The sequence below is a fragment of the Brachyistius frenatus genome, unplaced genomic scaffold (genome assembly GCF_029030835.1).
Source record: "Brachyistius frenatus isolate BFR_SWC_R1_liver_20210118 unplaced genomic scaffold, ASM2903083v1 Contig_61, whole genome shotgun sequence".
NCBI classification, from domain to species: domain Eukaryota; kingdom Metazoa; phylum Chordata; class Actinopteri; family Embiotocidae; genus Brachyistius; species Brachyistius frenatus.
This window is the reverse complement of record NW_027210660.1, coordinates 1,819,674-1,844,873: the sequence shown is the minus strand read 5'-3', so window position 1 is coordinate 1,844,873 and position 25,200 is coordinate 1,819,674. Positions and strand designations below refer to the sequence as shown.

Here is a 25,200-nt window from a genome sequence, read left to right as displayed (position 1 = left end):
TGTACATCCCTCAGTGATACTCAGAATGGAAACTATGCTGTGTGCGGCTATTTTGGATCCAACTGTGAGTGCGTGTGAAGCTGTAAATAGACTCAGCCTTAATACAAGAGACATATTGAAGTAAACATGTTGGGTTCAACTCCTATTCAACCAGAATCACTTAAAAATATCGTTATTTACTGCAGTAAGGGCAGCTGTGGAGGGATGTTGAGATCAATATGTAAGGTGAATACACACCTCGTGGTCATGGCAGTCATTCCTTTTTTTTATTTTTCTGTAATGCACACTGCTAAAGAAATGTCATAAAACGTTGAAAATAAAAGTCGAGATGGACTTCGCTGTTAGACAGGATGGTAAAGCAGTGATGTCAGCATGATTAGAAAATGCGAAAATCCACACGGAGGTAAAAGCTGCCCCAGATCACAGAATCATCATCACGTTTACTTTTACACCAAGTTTAGGAGGGATTTGAACTACAAAGTCCCGTGATGGAGGAAAAAAAAAAAAAAAAAAAGTACCTGGGACAACGGCTACCTATTTTTCAAGACCACAAGATGTCAGACAATTACCAGCATAAGGAGAGGATGAGGAGGAGCTTAGAGAGGAAAGTCTCAGCTCATTCTTCTGGAGGTTTTTAAAGAAAGGCAGGAGAAGAGGAGGAAGAGAAAGAGTAGGAGGAAGAGGAAAGAAGAGGACACAAGAAGACATTATATGAGAAGAGAGGAGAGGACACGAGAGGAGAGGAGACAAATTCAGGATGAAGGAAGAAGTGAAAAGCCAACAGTGATGAATTTACAACAGACATTTAGGACATCAGGGACTTCACAACATATAATCCTGATGAACCACTTTGACCTTTGGAATATGCACACAGATAACCTGACAATGTGTAAAAAATATAACTGAGGGTGCATATAAAGCAGAGATTTCTAGTTACCTCTAAATTTGTCCTGGCTTTTTTCAGCACATCACGAGTCCTTGACACTGTTAAAGAAAAATAAAAAAGTTATTTTTGTCTTCTGTTGTTACCTGACTACACATACACACTGATGATAAAACCATGTCAGCAGTTTTGATGCTCCACATAAAAACACCTTTCCTTGCAGTTTTTCTTTGCAGGAGGATATCTTGTGTGTTTATGTAGAATCTATAGAGGGCGGTGAATTAGACCTGAGGGACAATAAATCTCCTTCCTCTTCCAAGAAGGGAACTGCAGCGCTGCCTGTTGAGAATCTCTTTCTTTACCTTTTTGTTTTAGTTTTTTGCATTCAAACACTCACACTGGTTGACTATGAAGTGCTCCATGCTCTCCTTGGTGCGGCTGGTGCTTCTTAGTCTTTGTATCGTCCCCTTTAGGACCTCTTCCTGCTCAGATATACGCAGTTTCAGGGACAAGATCTCCTCCTGCATACATTGCTCCTATACACACAAACACACACACACACACACACACACACACACACACACATATTCACATTTAGTTTGACAGGAAAAGTTTGACTGTTGGCCAGACATGTCTTTAAATATCACATGTTCTTCAAACCTTCTGAAGGTTTTGGATGGTGTGATCAGTGCTGGGTAGAGCTGCTCTCCAGAACATCTTCAGCAGAGACATCGCCTCCTCCAAGATCTGCCTCAGAGTCTTGGTGTTGGACAAAAGACTCTTCACACATCCATATTCCAGAACCTGCAAGCAGCGCCCAGTTAGATACTTGTCTTTGACGGTCATCATTGTTATTATTAGCTGTCACAGTCTGGACGTTTGAACCCCGGACACAGACCAGCTCGCTGCTCTGTCTCTGGTTGTCCTCCAGCAGCGGTGGGCCGAGGTAGGCCTGCAGCATGGTCTCCATGCGCTGGACAAGACTGCGACCCTCTAGGACCTGCTGCTGCAGAGCGCTGAAGTCGTCCACATGGCCGATGGCGTGGCGACCGTTACGGTTCGCAAATGAGCCGTCAGGTGCCTCCCCCTCCAGCTCAGAGTGCGGGTCAAGAGTGTCTGCTGGAGATAAAAGAGCTGTAATGTATGTTGGAAGGACTTTGAATGACCTTGTTGTATTACTTGTAATGCAAGAGAGAAGTTTGTGGAGTTAAATTAAAACTGTAAAGACAGGCACATTAAACTCCAAACAAGGTGTTATTATTGTTACAAACCACTTCTTTTAAAATAAACCATCAAATGAATGTCAGATTAAGCTGCAGTGATGAGGTTAAATTCACACCATTGGCAGTGCTATGGCTGTCATCCAGGTCTGAGTAGGGAGGACCAGGAGAGCCACAGTTAAACAGACCAATGTCCCTGACAGGTGGAGACGGAGCCGGGTCTGTAGAGCACACACACAAACCAGGCTGGGACATCGCAAACCACACCGCAGCACAGCACACCAAGCCTCGCCAACATTTTGAGGTATGTTGGAGTCATGTTCAGAAGGTCCTGTCTCACCATGAAGCAGCTGTCGTCTGTAGAAGTTTTCTCTCTGAGGGCTGGCAGTAAGGGCGGAGAGAGAGGGAGTCCGAGGAGACCCAACACCCAGCTTCTGTTCCAGCTGCTTGTGGAGCTCCAGCTGTTTGAGGGCGCTGTTCTCCTGAACGCTGCTCTGCAGCTGGGCCCGCAGACTCCTCACCTCCCCCAGCAGCTCCCCCAGCTCCACTGGAAGACCTGGGACCTCACACAGGTACCCTGAAAACAAAACACACAATCGTTGGAGAGTCTTAGACATGGTTCTGCTTCGGTGCTCTGTGAGGTTTGGAGGGTTTTATTCTAACACAGCAGCGCATTAAAACTTTGATTCACAAATTATTTGTAAAATTTTGGGCATCTTTTAAAGTAAAAAAAAAAATCATGGGTATGGCCTATTTATCTATTCATTTATCTACCACCAGATGGCGTCAAAGTTGAGAATTCCTGCATATTTTTACCTTTATTTAAAAAAGGTAGCATGTTGTGCAAAGCCGGTTTGCAATAAAGAGACTGACCTTTGTTGGCCTTTGTGCTGGAACACACTCGATCATAAACGTGCAGTTCGCTCTGCAGGGAGTGGATGAGCTCCCTGCTCTCACACAGCTGCTGCTGCAGCAGAGACACCTCATGTTGGAGCCTGACAACGCAGTTATAATACAATGAGAGGCAGCCAGAGAGGAAGTATGTAAACACACAGACTGACACTATTTGTGTCTGCATTTCAGTGAATTGTTATTAATTCAGTCTGTATAGTCACAATTCAAACCAATATACCAACCTGTTGGTTTTCTCCTGCCCGGTCTGTCGCTCCTGCCGTAGAGTGTGAATCTGCTGTCCCTGGTCCTGACTGTGAGCCTGGAGTCGTCTGAGCTCCTCCTTCCACTGCTCGGCCTCCAGCTCGGACTGCTTCAGGCGGGCACGTGCAGTGAACACCACCTCCCGTAACTGTACCACCTCCTCACTGGTGTCTGAGGGAAGAAGAAAGAGCAAATTGCTTTGAGTTAATATACCCCCAATGCAAACTTAAATGTTTGTGTGTTTTACAATGCAGTACCTGTGCTGGCCTGCAGGCGAGACTGTAGACCCAAATTTTCCTCTTTCAGTACTCTAATCTCATTGGACAGTTGAGTGACTGTGTCCAGTCCCTGAATATAGATGTTTGTTGGTGCCCCTGGACAAAACAAAAACAGTCTTATGTCATTACCTAAACAATAGGAAGTGATGGCGTTTGATGTTATTCAAGTGTAAGACACGACTACATTACCTCCATCACGCCCAGAGGTGGCCAGTCTCTCTTCTAGCTGTTGTCGGAGCCTCTCGTTGGCCCTGATGGACTCCTCCAAACGCTGACGGAGACACCTCACCTCCCGCAGGTGCTCCTCTATCAAATTTGCCCCTAGAGACAAGCAGTATCAGAATAATGTTGCAATAATCCACTGACTTGGCTGTGACTGCTACTTCAAATGTATTTCTGACGCGTTAGATTGAAATAAACATCCTTAAAAGTATGTGATAGACACTTGTTGTTGGCCTATGATGTTAATCCCAGTAGGCCAATAATTGATATCAAATCAATATAAATTGATATCACAAAATGTCTACTGGGTCACACCTGCTTGGTTGCTTCCTGGTTGGTGCCCAGTTGATCCAGAAAAGCTTCCGACTGGCTGAGCCAAGTTTTCCACATCCCACAAATGTCCTGCTGTCATTAGACCCGAGTCAGACTTCATGGAGTGGCCTTCAGGGATGCCACCCAGCTGGTATTGTTGAAAGGCATGATGGGATAGCTGGCTGTAGCTTGAGAGGTCATGCTGGTTGTGGGCACCAGGTGAGAGAGTGAACAGAGCCTTGTCGTGGGGACCTGCAAAGCCTGTAACCACACACACAAAAGAGAGAAGACGTTTGAAACATGTGAAAAGAGTCACAGGACGGCAGGGGAACTGAGACAATAACTACAAACAAGTTATGTGTATTTCCACACACGGCACACACTCCCGGACCCCTCACCCCTGTTCTGCTCATTCATCTGTTTGTACAGCGTGTCCAGCTCTGGGTGAACAGCGATCACAGACAGGGCCCTGGGCCGGGGGTCAGAAGTGACTTCATAACCCCAGACATCAGGGCCAGAGGGGACAGAGAGGGAGTAAGAGAGAGGCTCTCTGAAAAGGGCTGGAGGAGAATGACAGGAAGTGACACATACAGAATATAAAGGAGGATAAAGGATTTTTGGGCACTCTGCATCATCTGTGAGTCCCATACCTCGGGAGGCCCGACTGGTCTGACCCACAGCGGCTGAGCAAAGCATGTTGGGACAGCTGCTGGAGGACTTGAGGAGGCCATGAGGAGGAAAAATAAATGGACGGACTAGAAGAAGGGAATGGAGGGTGAAAGGATAGAAAGATGGCGCTCACAGAAAGAAAGAAAGATTTAGTTTCAACAATACCATCTGGTTCTGATCCGCGTCCTGGCAGCTGCAGCCGGTGCTCCTCCTGATATTCTCTGGCATCTAAATCAGAGCACAGCTCCAGGTCCTCATGGGTCTGGTACTCATCAGACGCCAAGGAGGTCCTGTCTGATTGGTCAGTCGTCTCAGAGAGGGCGTGGCAGCTGGACGGCGTCTCGGGACGCTGCTGCAGCTTGGTGTGGAGCGACTCAATGATTTTATCTTTCTGCTGCAGCTCCTTGCTCAGCCTGCACGTTCATACAACGACGACAATCAACCATCATATTCTGAGGTCATAACCACTAATGACAAAAGAAGCATGTCCATAACAGATCACAATGGAGCTCTTTTTATACAGACATTTTATATGTTGTCAATGATAATAAAATGAACAACACTGTTGCCAGTAGCTGTTACATCTATAACATAGTTACTGAAAAAATAGCCTTCACTCCCTACATAGTTTGCATATCATCATCTATGAATTATGAAACATGACATAGTAAAACATTTAGAGCTGCAATAATTCGTCCATTAATCCAATCAACAGAACATTAATAAAATAATGGTAATAACCAAATAGTAATTTTAGTTATTTTCAACCTAAAATAGTCATTTTCTGGTTCCACCTTATGTAATGAATATTGAATACTTTTCTTTGTCATACGTGATTGTAAACTGAATAAATTTGGATTCTTGAACTGTTGGTCAGACAGAACAATTCATCTGAAGAAGTCATCTTGTTTTTTACATTTTTTACTTTTTCCTGACATTTTATCAACAAAAAATGAATTGATGATTAGAAGATTAATCAACAATAAAAATAAAAGGTAATGTCTGCAATAAAAGTGTGGAAGATATTTCAGTTTGTTATTAATGTAAATCTATAATACGTTTTGTCCATCTTGTAATTTACAAATAATCAAGTATAATATCCAGTATGTGCAAACAAGTCCGTTTTAGTATCCAAACAAAGCTTTTCATTTCATGAATCTTCATGAATGATTTTCAGAAAGTGTCCTGCTGCACATGGACGAGTCAGCAACCATTTAAGAATAAGTTTTCACAACACAGCCCCTCAAACATCCATAAAAACTGTAATCTAAGTTCTAGTCGAGATTCCAAATCTCACAGAGATTGTGAATTCAAACGATGTACAAAGATCAGAATATTTGAATACTGAGTAGGTAAGATGCTACTTAAAGGGGAAAACTGGATGTTAAGAGGTTAACCTGCCCGTGTAAAGATATGCACGTCTCCCTTACTGTGTCAGTTGTCGAAGCATGAACTCTCTGTCTCTCTCCGACGGCCTCTTAAAAACGGATGTCTCTCTGGCTTTGCCTCCGCAAGCAGAAAAAGACCACAGAGAGTCCCTGTATATGGAGCTGCTCTTAGAAATCATGGACTTCCAAAGAGGAGCCATTTGAGAGTCTAGAAAACAAAGACCAAGAACTGGATGCACTACACCCTGAGCTGATAATAAGAGCTTTATCTGGTGGAAGAAAATCCAACAACAAAAAAAAGACTCTCTGATGTCTTCTGATCTTTCTTCACTTTAACAAACTTTTGTGCTGACCCGTTAAATAATGCTGGATATTATAAAAAAAATTATCATTTAAAACAAATAGTTATCGGTACAGGAACAGATGTTGAAATAATAGAAATCCAACAGAAACCGTCTGTCGTTCAGCTGAGTATGACTGACTGAGGAACCACCAGTGAAACATACAGTAACGCTGAGCCTCTTAAGCCCGCCTGGTGCGACACCTGCAAGTTGTTTTTTCAGCTAAAGCAATTTAAAAGGTCCATGTGGTGGATTAACTGCAACCTTCTGTCTCCTCTCCACCATAAGCACCATGTGGGTGATCACTCACGTGCCACAGACGGTAAAACTAATTACCAGGACAAAGATTTTGCAAAGTGAGCTAATAACGTACAAAGAAGATCAACAGCTCGCAGCCATGCAGGTGATATCAGGTCGGAACAACTGTCTTTTGTTGGTGAATATTTATAGGTAGGTATATTATGCTGTGGATATCTAATGAAAATCTTGTGAGGTTACATCCACACTAATACATTTTCGTATTAGAAGTCCTGATCTGTGTTTACGCCTTGCGTCTACACAACTCCAGCATTATTGAACTATTATTAAAATTGGAGACTTCATAAAACGGTGCTGACCCCTTTTATGTTTAAGTCTGAATGAGTAGAATTTAAAATTTTGAAAACCATGATGCAGACAGCCACAATTACTTCCTGATCTTATCAGTCATGACGTGACCCTGATTCCTCACAAAGCCTAACACCAGAGGAAAACATGGGATAATGACATGGATAATGAATCACAGGCGTTGCTGACCTTGGTGACCATGCTGTTAAATTCTGCATTTTATGACGCTGCTACTGCCCACATATGCAGGAGACAAGCTCTTATTTGAAAGACTTGCAACAATTCCCATCTTCAGCAGCCCCACATGAAGCGCTGGTGTTGCACCGTATTTAGTGATCCATCAGATAATGTGACTTGGCTTGACCGTCTCACTCCTCGTGCCTGAACAAGACTGACACTGCAGGCCAGAGAATCTGATGGGTCACCAAATAAGGTGTGTCCCTGGTTTTGGGTGGCATGCCCAGTGTACATGAACCGTCATTTGATATGCGATTGCAGTTAGTTTGTGTTAGCATTGACGGATATTAGTTCTGAGACCGTGCCAAAACACTTCATGGAAAGAGATCGTTTTCAATTTAAAATAGTTTTAAGATGAAACCATATTAGTGTGAAAGTAGCCTAAAACTGTTAAAGGTGTGTGTATTGTATCTATGCAGGGAGGGCAATGTTAAATTAACCTCTCAGACTAGTTGTGAGCACAGATCACTACTTGGAGTGCTTTGCTTCCACCCTACGTTGTGACATGGTAAAAATGCTGTGATTCACATATTAACACACGACTATGATGAAGCAGACTCACCGTAAAGCAAGCAACTCGTGGCCTGTCTTGTCATCATGGCTCTCTGCTCGTTCTCCTGTGGAAATAAACCATGAGACAGAAAACATGGAGAGAGCAAATAGGTTAAAAATTACAATTTGAGTTTGAGTGAACAACAATAATGGTACAGTAAATAAGTGAAGTGAGTTTCTGTGTGCTTGACTGTGATGGGAAGGTGATCCTTACGTCCACTAATCTTGGTGACCACTCTTTGTGCCAGGGCTGTGTTCTGTGCCAGCTGCTCTCTAAAGCTCTGACCCATGTAGTAATCAATATCATTGGCCCGCAGGAGCTCCTCAAAAGCCTGAAAATTGTTGAGAATATGAGCTAGTCTGAGAATATGAACTGTAAGACTTACCAAGTCTATAATTATTGTCTCCCCATGTTAGTACAATGGATAAAATATCACTTCGGTAATACAGATGTGTTTGCAGCACCTTGGTGGTATCTCCCAGATGTTGGGTGAGGATGTGGCAGACTCCTTGCCCCTCTCTCATCCTTTGCCTCAGGTGGGACAGCTCACGAGCTTGTGCCTGAATCAGAGAGTTGTACTTCCTGTAAAGAGAGGAATAATAACAAGGAACCACAGTGTTAAGAGAGATTGTGGTGTGTTTGCTGAGTGCTAAAGGCTTTCAGTCATATGAGCACTGACTGATTCTAGATGAAAAAGATATGCCTTAGGGGACGTAGGAATTACAGAGGAACCAGGAGTAATAGCCAAGGGGAAGCAGCCCTTCCCACTTCCTTCTCCATCCACTCACCCAGGCCAGGTGGCACATTTTCCGTCCTCTGCTTGGCTTTTGCCCTCCAGTCTGGTGCTCTTCAGTTGGGCCTCCAGTGATGTAACTCGTGCCATCAGTTCTTGCAGCTCCCTGCTGGGCTTGGACCCTGAGCGAATCCCTTGGGTGTCAGACATCCAGCCTTCATCCTCCTCCACACCGCTGGGGGCTGGTGACGTCTCAAACGCCCAGTTTACCTAAAAGGTGAAGATATAATACAAAAACCTCTAGAATGGGCAATATTCTGGGACTAAAATAAACCTAAAGGACAGTAAAGCGGGTAGTTCATACCTTGCGCGGGGTGCGCTCCAGGCTGGAGGCATAGTCGCTGGTGGCAGACAAGGAGCGGACACGTAGCTGCAGTCCACGGATCACTTTGTGGCAGCGGGTCAGCTGTGAGCGCAGGTCCTCGACCAGATGCTGGAGAGACGCCGACTCATCCCCTCTTTCATAAGAAGCTCTCTTACTGCTGCAGTTTCCAGCGTACCAGCCGCCAACATCATCACAGTCCTGATGATGGGACAGTGATGTGCACATCTCCAAGTCATCAAACTCTGAAAGGGGGAAGAGATGAGGAGACATAGTGATGCATGATGAATGGGGATTAGTGAGTGTATTTTACTAGACAGAAGGTCTATGGTCTCTTTTAGTCTGAAAAGGATTGGATCTCTGTTTTTCACCTGGACTGCTGGTGTCTTCTCTCTCAGCTTCGTTCTCGCTGCGGCCGCAAGTCTCATAACCCAGATCTTGGAGATCCACCTGCACCTGCTTACTGGCCTGCTGGACAGATGTCTCCGCTGCACAGACGTGAGACAGAAGTTACTTCAGTCTTGTATATTAATTAAGTATTTCATTAATGTTTTGAACCCTTTTGAGTCCATGTTTCTGGTAACATGTCAGCCTTCCTTTACACATGTTCTTGAAAGTAACTCACTGAGCAGATCTCTGTAGTCCTTCAGCTGTTCAGCCTGAGCGTGCACCGTGGCCTCAGACACCATCAGCCTCTCCTGCAGCTCTGTGTTCTCCTGGTGGCTCAGAGCCAGATCGGAGCGCAGACGGGCCGCCTGCTCACGGAGACCCTCCTCTATATCCTGCCAGAGCATTCCCACCTCGCCGCCGTCACCAGCAGGTCCCACCTCCTGCAACAGCAACGTGTTTGAGCAACGCTGAAGTGTAACACAAAGGGAGGATTTCACAGGTACATTATTTCATTATTTAAACGTATGGGAGCTCGTATTTTAATTTACATGCACTAACTGTTCGGATATTTTATCATGGAAAGTCAGGCATAGACAAAAGAATGTTATATAAACAACCACGGGACTAAAATGGCAAAACAACCGTACATGGAGACTGTAAATAATTACAACAGTGAAGAGAAGAGAGGAGCGCAGGGTTTGCAGGCCAAGCTGCTCTCAGACTGCTCTGCTTCACAGCCAGCAAGTTTGAAATTATATTAACATCCATATATAAAAAATTAACAAATCACCTGGTACACAAAAGAACAGCAGCTGGCAATTATTTTCCAAAACGATTTTAATATGCAAAATTTCTACGTTTAACAATCTGATTAATTTTTAAATGATTTGGTACAGTAGTAACCTGGACTACTGAAGATAAATATATATTAAAAAAAATTATTAGTTTTCATTACAACTTTTCCAAGTGATACTTCAGTACCAATATGTATAAAATGTGAACTGTCTTTAATTCATTATTTTATTTGTGGATTTATCGGAGTATTCTCCACTATTCTCCATTTAACAGGTTTTTTTGTGCTCTTTTTACAACATAACATTTCCTGTTCTTTAAGACTTTTTCAGATGTGAAGGTTAATATATGAAAATAAGTTTTGTGTCATTAAAGTTGAATAAATATATAATGTGTTACCGTGAGCGGTTGGTGTGTGTGATGGTGGGACGTTAGGTCCAGAGAGCGCGGCCTCATGCAGCGCCTCTTCCCCGGCTCGTCACACAGACTAACACACGGAGGACCTCGCTTCCCCACCAGCACCGGAGATGTTTCTTCCTCCTCCTCATTGTCTTCCTCAATATCCTCCTCCTCTTCTTGGTTCACAGTGCCGTGAGTCTTCTCCGTGTTTGTCCTCAGCCCCACAGCTCGAGCTCGTCCCTGGCTTTCTTTCCACGCCTGGTTCTCCTGCTGCAGCGTCTGCAGGGAACTCCTGGCAGAAGACAGACAGAAAGCCGAACAGTCGTAAGAATGATGCGAACCTCTCACACAGCTCGGAAAGTAACAGTCGAAGCGTGAAGTTTCCTCTTAGCACCTCATCTGAGCCACAGAGCTGTATCCATCCCTCTTCAGCTGAGACCTTATTTCTTCAAGTTCAACTTCAGGTGATTGCTTTGCTTCTTCAAGCTGCTTTGCATCAGTGCCCCTCGCCAGTCCTCCGGTCGCACACTCAGGTCCACGAGTCTTCACAGAAGCCTAGAAAGTCAGATAAAAGATGTTTTTAAAAAAAATATTGTTCCTACTATTTAAGTCTTGGGGTTATGTAATAGACTCTCTGGGGTCACAAACGGTCTAAATGAAAAATAATTCAACAATGAAAGGATTTTACCTGAATGGAGCTAAAACTTCTGGCAGCCACATTATTGTCATCCTCCTCTATGCTGTCTGTGAACTCGTCACTGCTGCCATCTTCATCATCTCCTTCCTCTTCCTCTGTGCTGAGCTCTGGAAACACAATAACCATTTAAGGTCAATAGATCCACTCACTTCTTTTCATTTCATCTTAATCCACTGCTTTTCTTCTTATTCCTGACTTTAATGTCTCTCCCTCTGCGGCGTCCACTCTCCGTCCCATTCTTTCCAGTGTTGTTTCTACACTGAATCACCACTTTGTGAGCTAATGGGACTGAAGGGGAATGTTATGTCATACGTTACCAGCCAGCCAAAAACACACTCAAGTCCAGAATGTGAGTGTGTGTATGCATGTATGGGCGTGTTTTCAGGAAAGTGACTTTTAAACACTTTAAACTAAAACAAATGGATGTTATTATGTTAATATTCACACACATTGAAGGAGTTAGTGGTGATAGATGACATTCTTTGCTGTGTTGCTAAAATACTCTTTACACACACACACACACACTTACACAAAGAGCGACACACATGAACATATGTTGGTTTGCAGGAAGAAGCGGTTCAGTGGAAAGGGACTGACAGCAATTTCAAAAGGAAATTGTTTTACATAATAAAGCCTGAATGATACACAACAGACACTGGCAGGACCCACACATACGCACAATGCCGTGCTATATGTGAATGAAAGGTGTGGGTGTGTATCTACAGTTTGCTCACTGCATTGCTGGGACTCATTATCAGATTATATCATGTTCAGGGAAAGTTCAAAGGGACTTCATTAGAAAAATGTCTCCACCTTTGAAGGGGTATATACATATATTTCATGTGTTTGTGCTTATTGTGAGAAGGCAACGAAACCGCTGGGCTATTATTGATTGAACAATGCGCTCTGTAAGCTGAACTGGCTGAATGTGGGGCCCTGTTTGCGTACTGTGGCACTGCATAGTGTCACCAACATACTTGGGACATACGGAAAGAGGCGCTTCTTAAAACTGTCTGTGTTGTTTAGTGTTTTTCCGTGTTTTTAATTATGTCAGGGATATTGTGTCAAAGGACACACAAGCTTTTCTGATTTGGTGAATTTCTAACTAGACGTTACAGCAGAGCAACCATGCAAACATGAAGACCATGCCACACTATCATGCATGAGGGAGCACGGACATGAAGAAAAACTCATTTGGACCAGATTTGTATCATTATTGTCAACTCATTGTTTGATGTGGATGTTATGAATTGTCTGCAGAAATATTGTTTTTTTTACATTTATTTAAATTTGGGACATTTAAACACATTTATAGTATGTGCTGTTGTGATTATAAAATCATACATCAAGACAAACAGGACAAACTCAGGAGGCTGAGGACGCCAAATAAATAATGGTTCTACTCTGAGTAATGATCTGGGTATATAACACACACACTGTGGGTTCATCTATGGGGAGAGAGGGAAGGTATATCAAAGACCACGTGGGGGATTTCAGGTTTGGGGCAGTCTTAAAACAAACTCCCAATTAAACACAATAAAGAGAAATCCATACCAGAAGTGCTTTTGACAAAAAGCCAGCACAGGTTTATTTTTGATGCATTAAAAATAAAAAATAAAAACGGGTTGACAATGATTCCATCTTCGAGGCTAGATGAGAGATCGGGGCACAATCGTTTAAAAATGTACTCTATCTAACATAAATATTTAATGGGGAAGTATTATTTCTGGCATTCACATCTCCAGTGACTTATAGAGCACCGTGCAGGGAGTAAAACTGCTTTCCGTGGTACCTCAGTACAAAGCTGAACTGACAAGCAGATGCTCTAAAAAAAACCTATGCATATCATATTAAATTACCATGACTTTACTTTAAAGTAAACAGTGTGCCGCTATCAGCTTATATCTAATGTGGCTGAACTGTTTCATGCATATCTGTAAGACTAAAACTAGAGTGGAGGAGGTTTACGTCATAAAACGGTTATATGAAAGGCTCGAGGTTAACACTAAATTGAAGGAAACTACTTGGCCATCTTTTTGGATTTTGATCTTGGGCCTCTTTTTAAGTGTGCACATCCTGTTGACAAACAGATGATATAAAACAAATGATGGAAGGCGAGACGTTTCACTGTAAGGCATGAGCTTGAGTTTCTCCACAAGATGTTAACTTCACTGTGACAGTAAGGCTGGAAGAGTGACACCGGTGAGAGACAGTACACAGAAATGGCAATACAGAACAATCAAACTACAAAGCAATACGCAGGCAGTTTTCAAAAACAATATAAAAACATGTTCACACCACACTCACAATATATATTAAGAGATAAAACCGAGTTGCACGTTTCCACTTCGTACCAGTAAGGTTAATTTTGAACAGGGTTCTGCTGCTGTGAGTAGTACTTGTGCTATCTGGACAAAGCTGCCTGCGTACTGAGGGTCAGATTTTGGTTTAATTTCATACTTTTAGTTGTCTCATTAAATTCACTTTAGGAGCACGGTTTCTCATAAACCTGACCGTCAGTGGTTACAGACAGCTCCATCTCACATCCAAGTGTCAGTGTTACTCAGTAGTGCTGTGATCATCAAGGAGCGTTAGTGACAGTGCCGCCTGCAGCCTTGGAGGCTGGACCCTGCCTATTCCCACCTCCAAAGTCAGGCTGCCTTTTGGCTGCCCTTTCCAGCACCAGGGCCATGTTACGGGTCCTGGCTAGGAGCTCCTCCAGCTGTCCACGGAGTGCTTGAACTGAATCCAGCTCAGTGTGGAGACCCAGGATCTTCTCTGAGCTGCTGCCAGGCCAAAAAGAGAACAAACAGGTGTCTTTAGAACAAACACATAAAAAAGCGGTCAGTTTACTGTATACACAGGAATCTGGTTTGTCACAGGACCTGGGTGCAGCTTCCCTACCTGTCACTCGTGTGAATGTGCGCGAGATTTTGGTATAATCTCTTCTCTGCCCTCAGGGCATCATTCAGCTTGTTGTACTCTGACACTAGCTGCTCCAGCACACACTAGGATCACAGTGGAAGGCAGGGTCGAGGAGAGATATACACAAAATAAGTATTTCTTAAGCAGTAGAAATGCCTGAACATTGTCTGACTGATTCAGAATAAATCTAAATCCTACTTGGTAATCAGTGCTGTCGTTTGTGGCAACTCCTGACTGCTGGTGAGCCAAAGATAGACGCAGAGCACAGATCTCCTTCTGCAGGGAGAGGACGCAAAGACATGACTTGTGAGATTAAAAACACATTAACAGTTTTTGTGCATCATATCGGCATCCACACAGATACCTGAGCCTCCATCTCCTTCTTCAGCACCAGCTGCATCTCGTCCTGCAGAGCCTTCATCTCTGCCTCACTCTCCTGTGGAAGTAGCTGCATGGCATCTTCTTGGGCCTCCATCAGCTCCTGGTAAAGTGATTAGGTTTATTATAAAGACCAGGTGTAGACGAGATAGAGCAAGAGAAGTCGACAAGGGAAATGCAGACCTTAATGAGAGCTTCCTTCTCTTTGAGCAGATTCCGCAGATGCTCCGCCTCTCCTCCCATCTCTCTTTCCTTGTCTTGTCTCAGTTCACAGAGCTCCTGCTCTCTCAGCGACAGCTGTCGACGGAGCTCCTGAAGCTGGCCTGTCCGCTCACTAATCACTAAAGAGAGCCTGTAGGAGTAGTCCTGATAGAGAAAGAGCGAAGGCGGCATTTTATCTTGTTCTGCAATTTCATTTAGCTGACGCTTTTATCCAAAGCGACTTACAATAAGTGCATTTCAACCATGGGGGTACAAAACCCAGAACAACAAGAATCAAGAAAATACAATTTCTTCAAGAAAGCCAAACTACAAAGTGCTATCAGTAAGTGCCATTTTGAGCGCTACTAAAGTTCTACTGTTCAAGGTAAAGTCGGAAGAGGTGTGTTTTTAGTTTGCGGCGGAAGATGTACAGAGTTTCCGCTGCCCTGATGTCGTTGGGGAGCTCATTCCACCATTTAGGAGTCAGGACAGCAAACAGTCGTGATTTTGTAGAGTGTTTAGCTCGCAGTGAAGGAGCGACAAGCCGATTGGTGGAAGCAGAGCGGAGGGAGCGGGCTGGGATGTAAGGTTTGACCATGTCCTGGATGTAGACTGGACCCGATCTGTTCGTAGCACGGTACGCAAGTACCAATGTCTTGAAACGGATGCGGGCGGCTACTGGTAACCAATGAAGGGAGCGGAGGAGGAGCGGAGTAGTGTGAGTGTATTTCGGGAGGTTAAAGACCAGTCGAGCTGATTACCGTACCTGCACATACTGGTCTTTAGAGCTGAGAGTGTTGAGCAGGTCGTGGATCTGTGCCTGGTGTTCATTGGTATGGCGGCTGCGGTCGGACAACAGTTCCTGGAAGAGCTTCTCTTTCAGAGCCAGTCGAGCCTTCAGCTCCTCCACAAACTCAGTGGGACCAGCCTGAACTCTGGCAACGAGGGCGGCAGTCAGATCCTGCACACGCACACAAAACACCCAGAAAACGACGTGTCAGCACACCTGTTGTCTTTTTCAAAGTAAAACAAGTCACACAGGTTTGCCTGCATGGGCATGGCCTTTCATTAGAAGCCATGAAAATAAAGGCCAACGGTAAACGTGTTACCTGTGTCTCCTGGCTGCGTGTCTGCAGAGCTGCCTGTAGCTGGTTGATGATGGTGTCTTTCTCTCTCAGAGTGTTTCTCTCCTTGTCCTCGCTCTGCTGCTTCAGCCACTGGAGGTTCCTGTAGGCCTCCGCCGCCTGCTCCAGCTCCAGCTCTTTACCTCGCACCAAACTGTCCAGGCTCTGATGGTCACGATCATGCGAGGAACCACGAAGAGAAACATTATACCTCATACACAGCGTGTCTAAATTTGAACGTAAAACAATGTGATGCTCTGGAAGGGTGATGTTTCATAAATGTATTTCTGTAGCAATGAATCTCTGACCGACGTTACGGGCCTGCAGTTTTGCTTGTTCTGTGCAACATGAGCGTACCGTTATGGTCTCCTCGTTGCTGGACAGGATGCAGCGGAGTCTCTCCAGGTCTCGTTCCTTCTCCCTGAGGGCCAGCTGCAGCCTCCTCACCTGGCCCTCACGTTCCTCCACGCATTGGAACTTGTCATCGATGGAGCGCTGTAGGCAGTAGAGGGACAGGAAGTCAAGAGTACACCGAATTGTAAGTTAAAAGCAAAAATGAGGGGATGCGTAGTATTCAAAGCTCTTATTCCCCATAAACTAATTCAATCAAATGTATCAAATCAACATTAAATCAACATGTTCTTTTATCTTTAAAAAAACAACAACATTAATAGCTGCTGGGAAATGAGCAAAGTTGCAGTGAACAGTAATGATGTTTTCACTTTGTTTGTCTCTAACCACTCCCACAATTTTATTACATTGGTAGTGAAATTTTAGTTTATGCTGACCCGCTTTTTTATGAGGAGTTACTATTAATGTGTACCGCTGGTTCTTTACTGCTGCAAGATGCACACTTCGTTCTTTTCTGATAAATAGCCTCTCCATTGTCCCTGCACTGAATGCGGGGCACTTTGTCACAGTAAATGGTACAGTGACGCAAACGGATGGAACATTGGCTGCTTTCAGGTTTAAGACTATATTGGCATCCTGTCACTATTTCTGCTGAGCTGCCTTGAGAATTTCTCACCCTGGAGTGTATGTGAATTTATGTGTTTGTGTATACCTCCAGAGCTCTGTCTCTGTCTTGAATTCGCTCCCTTAGTTTCTCCAGCTGAGCATCTCTTGGTTTGGAGCTTCCTGTTGACTCCAACATCTCTGAGTACTCCTACAGACATGAATATTTTTTAGACAGGATCAGAAATCTGTGCATGTATACATAACTATGTATATCTGTATGGATGCAAAGTGTTTGGGTGTGTGTGCGTTACCTGTATCTGTTGCTCCTTGTCCTGCAGCGAGCGTTTGAGCTGTGCGATGCTCCTGTCTTTTTCCTGCCCCAAAGTGTGTTTCTCTGACTCGCTCTCCTTCAGAGCTGCTTCTTTAGCCTGAAGCTCAGAGCGAATTTTCTGAAGAGCACAGTGCAGGTCCTGCAGCAAAGAGACAAGAGGTTACACATGCTGCCTCATCCATACTTCCAAGACTTCTTTCAAATGTTTGGTTTTCTCGCACATTCACAACATCGCTAACCTGGTTGTGTTTTTCAGTGACCTCCCTGTGCTGCAGGGCCTCCTGCAGATCAGAGTTAAGTCTGTCCTTGAACTGCAATAGGTCGTCTCCTTGCCTCTGGCTCTGTCTCAGACTCCTCTGGCTGGCCTCCAGCTCCAGACCAAGGGAGAACAGGGAGCTCTGCACCCCCACCAGCTCGCCTTGGAGCTGGGCAAGCGTCAAGGACTCACTCATGCTGACTGGAGCCTGGAGATGGTTTGATCACAGACAATTTGCTTTCACCTTAAAGACAAGGCTTCTCCCAATTGATAAGGAATGAATCCGACTCAGGGATCACACAACTATGTGCACATCAGGTCTCACCTTGCATTGAGCAAGTTGGTTGCGATGGGCCATTTCCTGCAGCTTACACAGTGTAGCATTTTGCCCTTCAATCAGCTGGTACAACTCCTGGGCCTTAGAGTAGAATGAATTATAGGAATCAGCATTTTACAATACAATATTTCCATCATCGACTTTTGTTCACTTTGACTTGGTGAACAACAAACACACACCTCCCCGTCTTTAGTGCTGATGGACTCAGTGAGGCCGTGGATGGTTCTTTCCTGACTCTGAGAAGCCTGGCGGAGTGAACGAAGCTCACACTCCATCTCATTCAGCTTCTCCTGCAGCTTCTACAGATGGAAACAGAGATGTCAGACTGTCATCAGGTCTGAGATGTAGAAGAATAGAACTTAGCCAACTGTATGGAGGTGTTTTAATGTGCCATACCATATTGTTGGCTTCGCTCTCGTGGATCTTGGCCTGAAGGGATTGCACCTGCAGCTGGGCCTTCTGCAGCTCGCTGACGCACTGACCGGCTGCACACTCATACTGGTTGAGTTGACTCTGCTGCTCCTCGACAAGGCTCTGTGAAGTAAACAAATGTGAGAGTTTCAACTTATAAAAACAAGTCATCTGACCGAATCCAGCAGTAAGGAAAAATGTTGGCGTCTCAAATTTCATGAAAAATAGAGGCTGCTGTCTGCGTAACCACCGTAGTGGATTGTGTACTACTGTGTGTGTATAAAATACATAAACTCTGCTCATTCATGTGTGAATTCTGTAATAAGCTTTGACAAGGAAAGAGCCACTGGGTGGTTTGTGAGCTTCTGCATGCACGAGTTAACACGAGTGTACCCAAATGCTCACGGGCTTTGTTATTTTTACATAACCATAACCAGCGTAAAAATGCTTTCAACTCTCACTGACTGGAAGAAGAATGTCATAACGTGTTTATCTTTGCACTCATTTACAACAAAATATGTTTTTAGTGAAGTGGCGCTGTGAATTAAATCAATAAATGCTTGTTTTAATGTAATGTTTCTTTTACAAAAAATAATGAAATCATAAAGTTAGTATATCATTAAATAGCATTACTGTAATAGCCAACCACAGTGGAGATGACAGGGTGGTCTGACATTGCGTGGATAACTTTGCCTCAAGGGCTCGGAGTGAAACTAGGCCAGTGGTGGAGCAACTCTGTCTTAATGTCTCCCCACATCTAACCTACTTTAGTCAGCAGTCCCTGCTCAAAGATCAAACCCGATTATTATTATCAAGGAAAAACATTTAATTCAGGGACAAATACTTCCAAAAACTATTGCAGAGATTTATCCATTTGAGGAAATGTGGTTTTTAGTCAGGCACACATGCGAACATGTTTCTTCCTTATATATTAGAGCTGAAAACTCAGTGCTACGTCACTGGAAAAACTGGTAGACTCATCTGTCCGGAGGCTGTATTCATGCTTCAAAGTATTTAGCCGCAGTAAGGATCACTGTGGATCCTCAGCTTCCTCAAATCGTAATCTAAAACCATGGAGCTGAAAGCAATTACATATTTGATGTTGGTCAAATATTGCCTTCTTTCTTTATCTTTGTTTGCTTTATTGACATTACTAATGACCTCTTTGTGTGTGCATGCACACACACTAGGTAATTAGGCCATGCCTTGTGTCACCGCTCACCCACACCTGACTGATGATAATTACACACACACACTACAGTAGCTGACCTCCTCCTCAGTAAAAGCTATTTGAGAGGCTATGGGTTGAGTTTTAGTGACTGACAGCTGGATAATGTGGCTAATAAAGCGCGGGTGGGGGGGGGGGGTAGGAATAGTCGTTTTGTAAGCAGGCTTCGCGGTCAAACATCAAAGCCTGTTGGGCTGGTTCACTTAGGGTGCTGCAGATTTGCAAAGCAAAGGCAAAATTCACTACTCCACCAAGTGTCAACATCCTGCGGTGGTGAAATACTTCTTTTCATCATTTTCGTCAAGGTAGGTTTTCTACCTGGTGGGGGGGTGGGGGAGGATACTCTTTGTACAAATCTTCCAATAAATCCTCCATGTCCGCTAGGTCCGGATCCACCCCTGCATCCAGCCTGATCAGAGGGGTCTCCAGCTCAGGTATTGGCATGTATTTGTGTCTTTCTCCATCTGGGGTTCCATAAGACATTCCCAGAACAGGATCAGGGAAGCCCAGCCTTGGGGCTCCATTACTGCCGCTTCGTCGGAGCAAGACTGGCAGCCTGCTCCCCCTGGTGCTGCGGACAGGCCGGTAGATAGCGTAGCTTTGCAGCAAACAGAGGGCCAGAGAGAGATTGGGCCTAGGTGAGGCTTGGCAATGTGCGGCTCCCATGTGCTCCTCAAAGAGTGTGTCAGATATCTGGTCTTCTATTGCTTCCCGGGGGGACCCGAGCGGTCCATCCGTTATGGCTCCAGTTTGAATGTATTCTTCAGTTGTCTCCAGGGATGCTATAGAGGGGCTGGAGCTAGCTCGTCCAGCCAGAGTGGGATCACTGTCTGATGTTTTTGAGGGATCCTGAGATCCAGGGACCAGAGTTAGAGAGGAGGGGGGTTCTTCTGAATCTTCCACATTGTTTTTCTCTCCGTCTCCACCGGCAACTCCTCCAGTCACACTCCCTCCAAGAACACTGGCTGAATATCGGGTTGACGGCCCGCAAGAAATACTCCGTGCCAACTTCCGGGGCACCTTACACACAGCTTCATAGTCAGAGTCCGCCACCCGCCAGTAGGAACACCCTCGACACCTCCTAGGGGTGCTGGGCACACACCGCTGTGAGCCTGCAGCTGTGACCTCTGACCCTGGACCAGCAGGACACTGAGGGTGGTGGTGATGTTGGCAATCCAGGCCGTCCTCTGCCCAAGACTCATACAGAGAGTACACTAGATCATCTTGGAGCAGGGCACAGTACTTTGCATGGGTCAGACCTGAAATATCCACCATCCCATCTCCCGGCCCATCATTAGTTTCAGGTAACGTTACAGCACCTTCCTCTGAATTTGTTTTCCGGTAGAGCCCACCGATACACTGCCTCAGGCGATGTTTCTCCTGCAGGAGCCGCTGCAACCTTTCGATGGACAGGGCTTCAACGCGGGCGATGACTGTGTCGAAGCGGTACATGCGGTCCAGCATGAAGGTACACTTGGAGCAGGCAAACTCTCTTTTGCCGTCCCGGGTAAGCTCTCGCCCCAGAGCATGAGACAGCAGCACCTGCAAGTTGAGTTTGGCAGTGGGGTGAAAGATCCATCTGCGCTGGTTACCGCAGAGCTCCCGTCCACAGATGCGACACGCCTCCTTCATCTTGAGATCATGCATTCCACAGACTTAATTTGCAGGGGGTGGAAGAATACCCAATTTACTCTAACGGGAGGATACCTGGATCCTGATTAAGAATCTGACACCGAAAACACCATGATGTCCAGCTCGATCAGAGTAAGCACAGATCACAATAAAAGCAACGGTGTAACACTCCTCGTGACACCAGCCCTGACAATGATATTAAATGGTATGATCAAGGAGATGAGGTAGACAGACAAGAGCGATGCTCAGGCATTTTAAATAAAGGTAGCATGTGTGGTTCTTGGCAGTTCAGAAAACCATGAGGTAAAAGCAGATGATCTGATGCTGTGACTATCATTAAAAAAAAAAAAAAAGATCCATCGGCTCAGGATCACCAGTCATTTGCTGAAGGTGCAGGTGCATCGGAAATATGGCGCACACTGGTCATTTTTTGTCTCTTCGATCAGATGCGGTATCCATCAGCGTATTGTCCTTTCGCTGTCAAAAAAAAAGAAACAAAAGAGGGTGTTTCGAATATCCCAACAGCTCCGCATGCGCCTCTGCACCATCATTCGGCTGCCACGGACACACGAGCCGCACCGTGCGCCGTCAGGTTCATCATGACCGGGGAGCGGTGATAATCCACCGGCCTCTACACGGACACGCAGCAGTGACCGGCGTCCCGGGACGATCCTCTGACTCTTCCGCCGATGTCTGCGTCCAAAGAAGAGACCGTCCGTTCATTTCAGAGCTGTTACCGAATGCTACAAAGGGAGACACCGGACTCTCGGTGATCCTCCGGGTAGATAACGATGTGGCTGCCTGAAACAGACCTGCAGCGGCGGAGCGCACCATTCAGGGAAAACGGGGGGTGGAAAAGTCCGGTGCAGTCAAACAGCGATGCTCACAGTTTAATATAAACTGTGATACCCATTCAAAACGGCTATTCAAATATTTAAACACACGTTTAAATGGAGCATTATAAAATATTAACTTTATTTCGGGGTTTTTAGGAAAGAGACAGAGTTTGGTTTCCTTGGGAGTCAGTTACTTCCTCCTGCCCGGTTTACTAAGCCCTGTTCGCCTGATTGAACAGGTGAAATGCTCTGTGGCACAACACTCTATAAAATTAAATGTCTCCGACAGCATGACAGACACTATTTATTCATTAATTAATCTATTTACTTTAATCAAATTCAAATAAGCTTCATTGGCATGGCCATATAGATTGCCACAGCATGCTGTGCAAAGCATACACTTTCAAGCAGAGGCCAGAATGTATGAAAAAGAACAATACGTATTTATACTCGCACATTTATGCAAAACTACTGTATGCGTCAAGAGAGATAAGAGATCATATTTTGTCTTATTCGAATATCCCATTAAATAACATGTGAAAGATAATCCAAGGGGGAACCACATCCTGTAACTGTTACGATCTTTTTGTTGAAGATCGTAACAGTTACAGGATTTGGTTCCTTATTTCATCAGCCAAAAAAGGCTCCACAACGTAAACATAAAAGGATGTTTCCTTTTCTAAACACATAATGATCAGTAAGCAATTATCAGTTACCAAAAAGGACACAACGAGGTAGAGACAAACTCTCAATCGAGGTCATTATCATATCAGCAGCATAGATTTTTTTTACATTTTCAAATAGGTTGCAGGTATATAACTTGATGTTTGTCCTACATAAAGTAATTTATAGTAGTGAATTAAGTGCTTTTAAAAAAAGTATGGGGCGTTGCTTACTTTGCATGTCATTATGTAAATTATTATAAGGGAATTAATGGTTAAAAAAATCAATAGCTATGTTGGTAATTTCAAAAATGCTAAATGCTTATTTCACTTACTACTTTGCTGGAATATTACCAAACACATTAAACATTATTGAAACAGTATAATCAAGCTGAGGTGGGTTTGAGTTCTTAATTTCTCCCTCAGGCCAAACTGCAAGTTTCAAAAACATGCTGTAACCTCAAGATTGTTACTATAATTATTTTTATTTCTTGTTGCCATGGCACTGATATTCAAACAAGGATTTTACTGTGGAGATGAAACAACCAGACCTTTATCCTGCATTTGACTGTGCAAGTTGATCTCTGCAGTAAGCAGAATTTATATTTTCCTGAGGGAGCTCAAACAGATGGTAACGCTGTCACGCTGTGACATGCACTGCACTGTAGACCATCTATATACTGTCAGCAGTTGGATTGCGTGAGGACATAGAGTGTAATACAGTACGTCCTGTTTAATGTACAAAAAGAGTCTAGAGTTGTGGGATGTTGTGTCGGCTTCAGGGCTTTTCATTGCTGATTATTTGAAGGTTAATTACGGAGTCATTTTCAAAATAACATGTTTTTGCTGCAGCAGCTACAGTGAAGATGCAGCTAAATATGTCTTCAGATTTACTGACAAATCTGATAGTCAGAACTACCACCGAATGTTATGCTACATAACTGCTTTAGAAGTTAACAGAGTACCACTTACTACAAATTATTATTGAAAAAGAAACTCTGGAAATAAATGTGTTACATGGTTTCACAACATATTTATTTCCAGCTGGCTCCTCTCTGCAGTCATAAATTGACTAAATGTCTGTGACGTCTTGGGAGCTAATTAAGAGCTCTTATGGCGGGTGTCTGTCTGAAACAACACAACTTGATATCAGTGTCGTGGTCGCTGTGAACTTAAAGGTCAACCTGACCTATCGACAAGCCAGCTGAAACCAGAGAGCTGAAACTGCTCACCAGTGATGCCTGCATGCACGCACGCACGCACACACACACACACACACACACACACACACACACACACACACACACACACACACACACACACACACACACACACACACACACACACACACACACACACACACACACACACACACACACACACACACACACACACACACACACACACACACACACACACACACACAGAAGACCCCACTTACACAGATCCTTGCATGATCTCTTTTGATCCCTGAGGAGATGAAAATGAAGCTGTGGGCAGAACACACTAGAACAGTTTCCGTCCCTGCTGTCAAACTTAAATGACTAAAAAAATACAACTGAAATTCACATGTAGAATCATTAATTTACAATACAGGCACAAGGGGATAAAAAAAAAAAAAAAAGCTATGAAATCTGACATTATTTCCTAAATTCTTAAAATCCCCCAAAATATTTTTTGCAATTTTAGTAATATGAAATAGACCTATTAATAGGTTCTTTGAGTTCTATACAGCATCTCACACACATTCTTACACACACACACACACACACACACACACACACACACACACACACACACACACACACACACACACACACACACACACACACACACACACACACACACACACACACACACACACACCACTTGCTCAACAAACAACTGTCATTTCCTTCCTTTGTTGCAAAGTTGAACATCCTCTGCAGTAAAAAAAAATCTGCATTTCAACACAAAACTTAAAATGAAACAAAAATTTTTTATTCTCATGCAAAAGCTGCATGCGTATATCTTTCCTTTTTGTAAACGGCAAAAACACACACACAAAATGTTGCTGATCATATATAAATACCACATGTCCTCTTGTGACGTCATGTTGTGCACATACAGTGTAGTTAGTCATCAATAACCAAATACACTCAGCTTTGTTTTCGTTTCTGTGCATATTAACTGAGACTCACGCTCACTTGCACACTTTTATGCATACATGCCTCCAGTGTGAAATCTGAGCCGAGAGCCTGCTTGGCTGCTATATTTGCATCCTTCATTCAAAACTAATTTACAAGTTAAAAACCCTGCAGAGGGAGATGAAAACAAAACATTGCTTGTTGCAAACTCACCCAACAGCAAATATGTTTGAAGCAATTCCTGACATATCAAAGCTAGAGCCAAATAACATAGATCAGGCCAAAAAGATAAATGTGGCACTGTCATTATGAGTAATAATCTGAAGAACTAACAAGGTAAAGATTCAGTCTGGGTTAGATTGAATTGCTGTCAAGATAATGGTCCCTCTCCATTTGAAGTTTCATTATATATCAGGAGAGAAATGTGTCCTTGGGGTTGAGTGCTACTAAGGCCTGTAGATGTAATGAGATTCTGGCACTATATGTGATGATGAACCCTCTGGAAGATGGCCTGTACTTTTCCTGGAAACCTCACATAA

At 44.1% G+C, this 25,200-nt stretch overlaps 1 protein-coding gene across 8 annotated transcripts in view; it reads right to left on the bottom strand.

Moving 5' to 3' along the window:
* The window catches only part of LOC138625328 (myomegalin-like), a 46,484-nt gene that overhangs the window by 3,815 nt on the left and 17,469 nt on the right, over positions 1-25,200 (bottom strand). The window contains exons 1-40 of one of the 8 annotated variants that reach the window (XM_069706184.1): positions 19,724-21,817; positions 18,163-18,300; positions 17,946-18,065; positions 17,755-17,847; positions 17,413-17,637; positions 17,154-17,312; positions 16,949-17,050; positions 16,243-16,380; positions 15,871-16,050; positions 15,528-15,722; positions 14,744-14,926; positions 14,547-14,663; positions 14,381-14,458; positions 14,162-14,265; positions 13,901-14,043; positions 11,249-11,364; positions 10,955-11,115; positions 10,561-10,852; positions 9,605-9,809; positions 9,351-9,467; positions 8,962-9,224; positions 8,653-8,867; positions 8,329-8,446; positions 8,078-8,195; positions 7,874-7,928; positions 4,905-5,152; positions 4,721-4,825; positions 4,469-4,630; positions 4,074-4,331; positions 3,726-3,857; positions 3,516-3,632; positions 3,240-3,429; positions 2,977-3,098; positions 2,444-2,680; positions 2,223-2,324; positions 1,782-2,002; positions 1,544-1,687; positions 1,281-1,419; positions 938-984; positions 570-624 (exon numbers count right to left, since the gene is read on the bottom strand). In XM_069706184.1, coding sequence (XP_069562285.1) covers positions 570-624; positions 938-984; positions 1,281-1,419; positions 1,544-1,687; positions 1,782-2,002; positions 2,223-2,324; positions 2,444-2,680; positions 2,977-3,098; positions 3,240-3,429; positions 3,516-3,632; positions 3,726-3,857; positions 4,074-4,331; positions 4,469-4,630; positions 4,721-4,825; positions 4,905-5,152; positions 7,874-7,928; positions 8,078-8,195; positions 8,329-8,446; positions 8,653-8,867; positions 8,962-9,224; positions 9,351-9,467; positions 9,605-9,809; positions 10,561-10,852; positions 10,955-11,115; positions 11,249-11,364; positions 13,901-14,043; positions 14,162-14,265; positions 14,381-14,458; positions 14,547-14,663; positions 14,744-14,926; positions 15,528-15,722; positions 15,871-16,050; positions 16,243-16,380; positions 16,949-17,050; positions 17,154-17,312; positions 17,413-17,637; positions 17,755-17,847; positions 17,946-18,065; positions 18,163-18,300; positions 19,724-21,052 — 7,243 coding nt within the window. In that variant the 5' untranslated portion in view covers positions 21,053-21,817. Of the gene's footprint in view, positions 1-569; positions 625-937; positions 985-1,280; positions 1,420-1,543; positions 1,688-1,781; positions 2,003-2,222; positions 2,325-2,443; positions 2,681-2,976; positions 3,099-3,239; positions 3,430-3,515; positions 3,633-3,725; positions 3,858-4,073; positions 4,332-4,468; positions 4,631-4,720; positions 4,826-4,904; positions 5,153-7,873; positions 7,929-8,077; positions 8,196-8,328; positions 8,447-8,652; positions 8,868-8,961; positions 9,225-9,350; positions 9,468-9,604; positions 9,810-10,560; positions 10,853-10,954; positions 11,116-11,248; positions 11,365-13,900; positions 14,044-14,161; positions 14,266-14,380; positions 14,459-14,546; positions 14,664-14,743; positions 14,927-15,527; positions 15,723-15,870; positions 16,051-16,242; positions 16,381-16,948; positions 17,051-17,153; positions 17,313-17,412; positions 17,638-17,754; positions 17,848-17,945; positions 18,066-18,162; positions 18,301-19,723; positions 21,818-25,200 lie in introns of those variants that run through there. The other 7 variants (XM_069706185.1, XM_069706186.1, XM_069706191.1 and 4 more) reach the window with 7 other exon arrangements.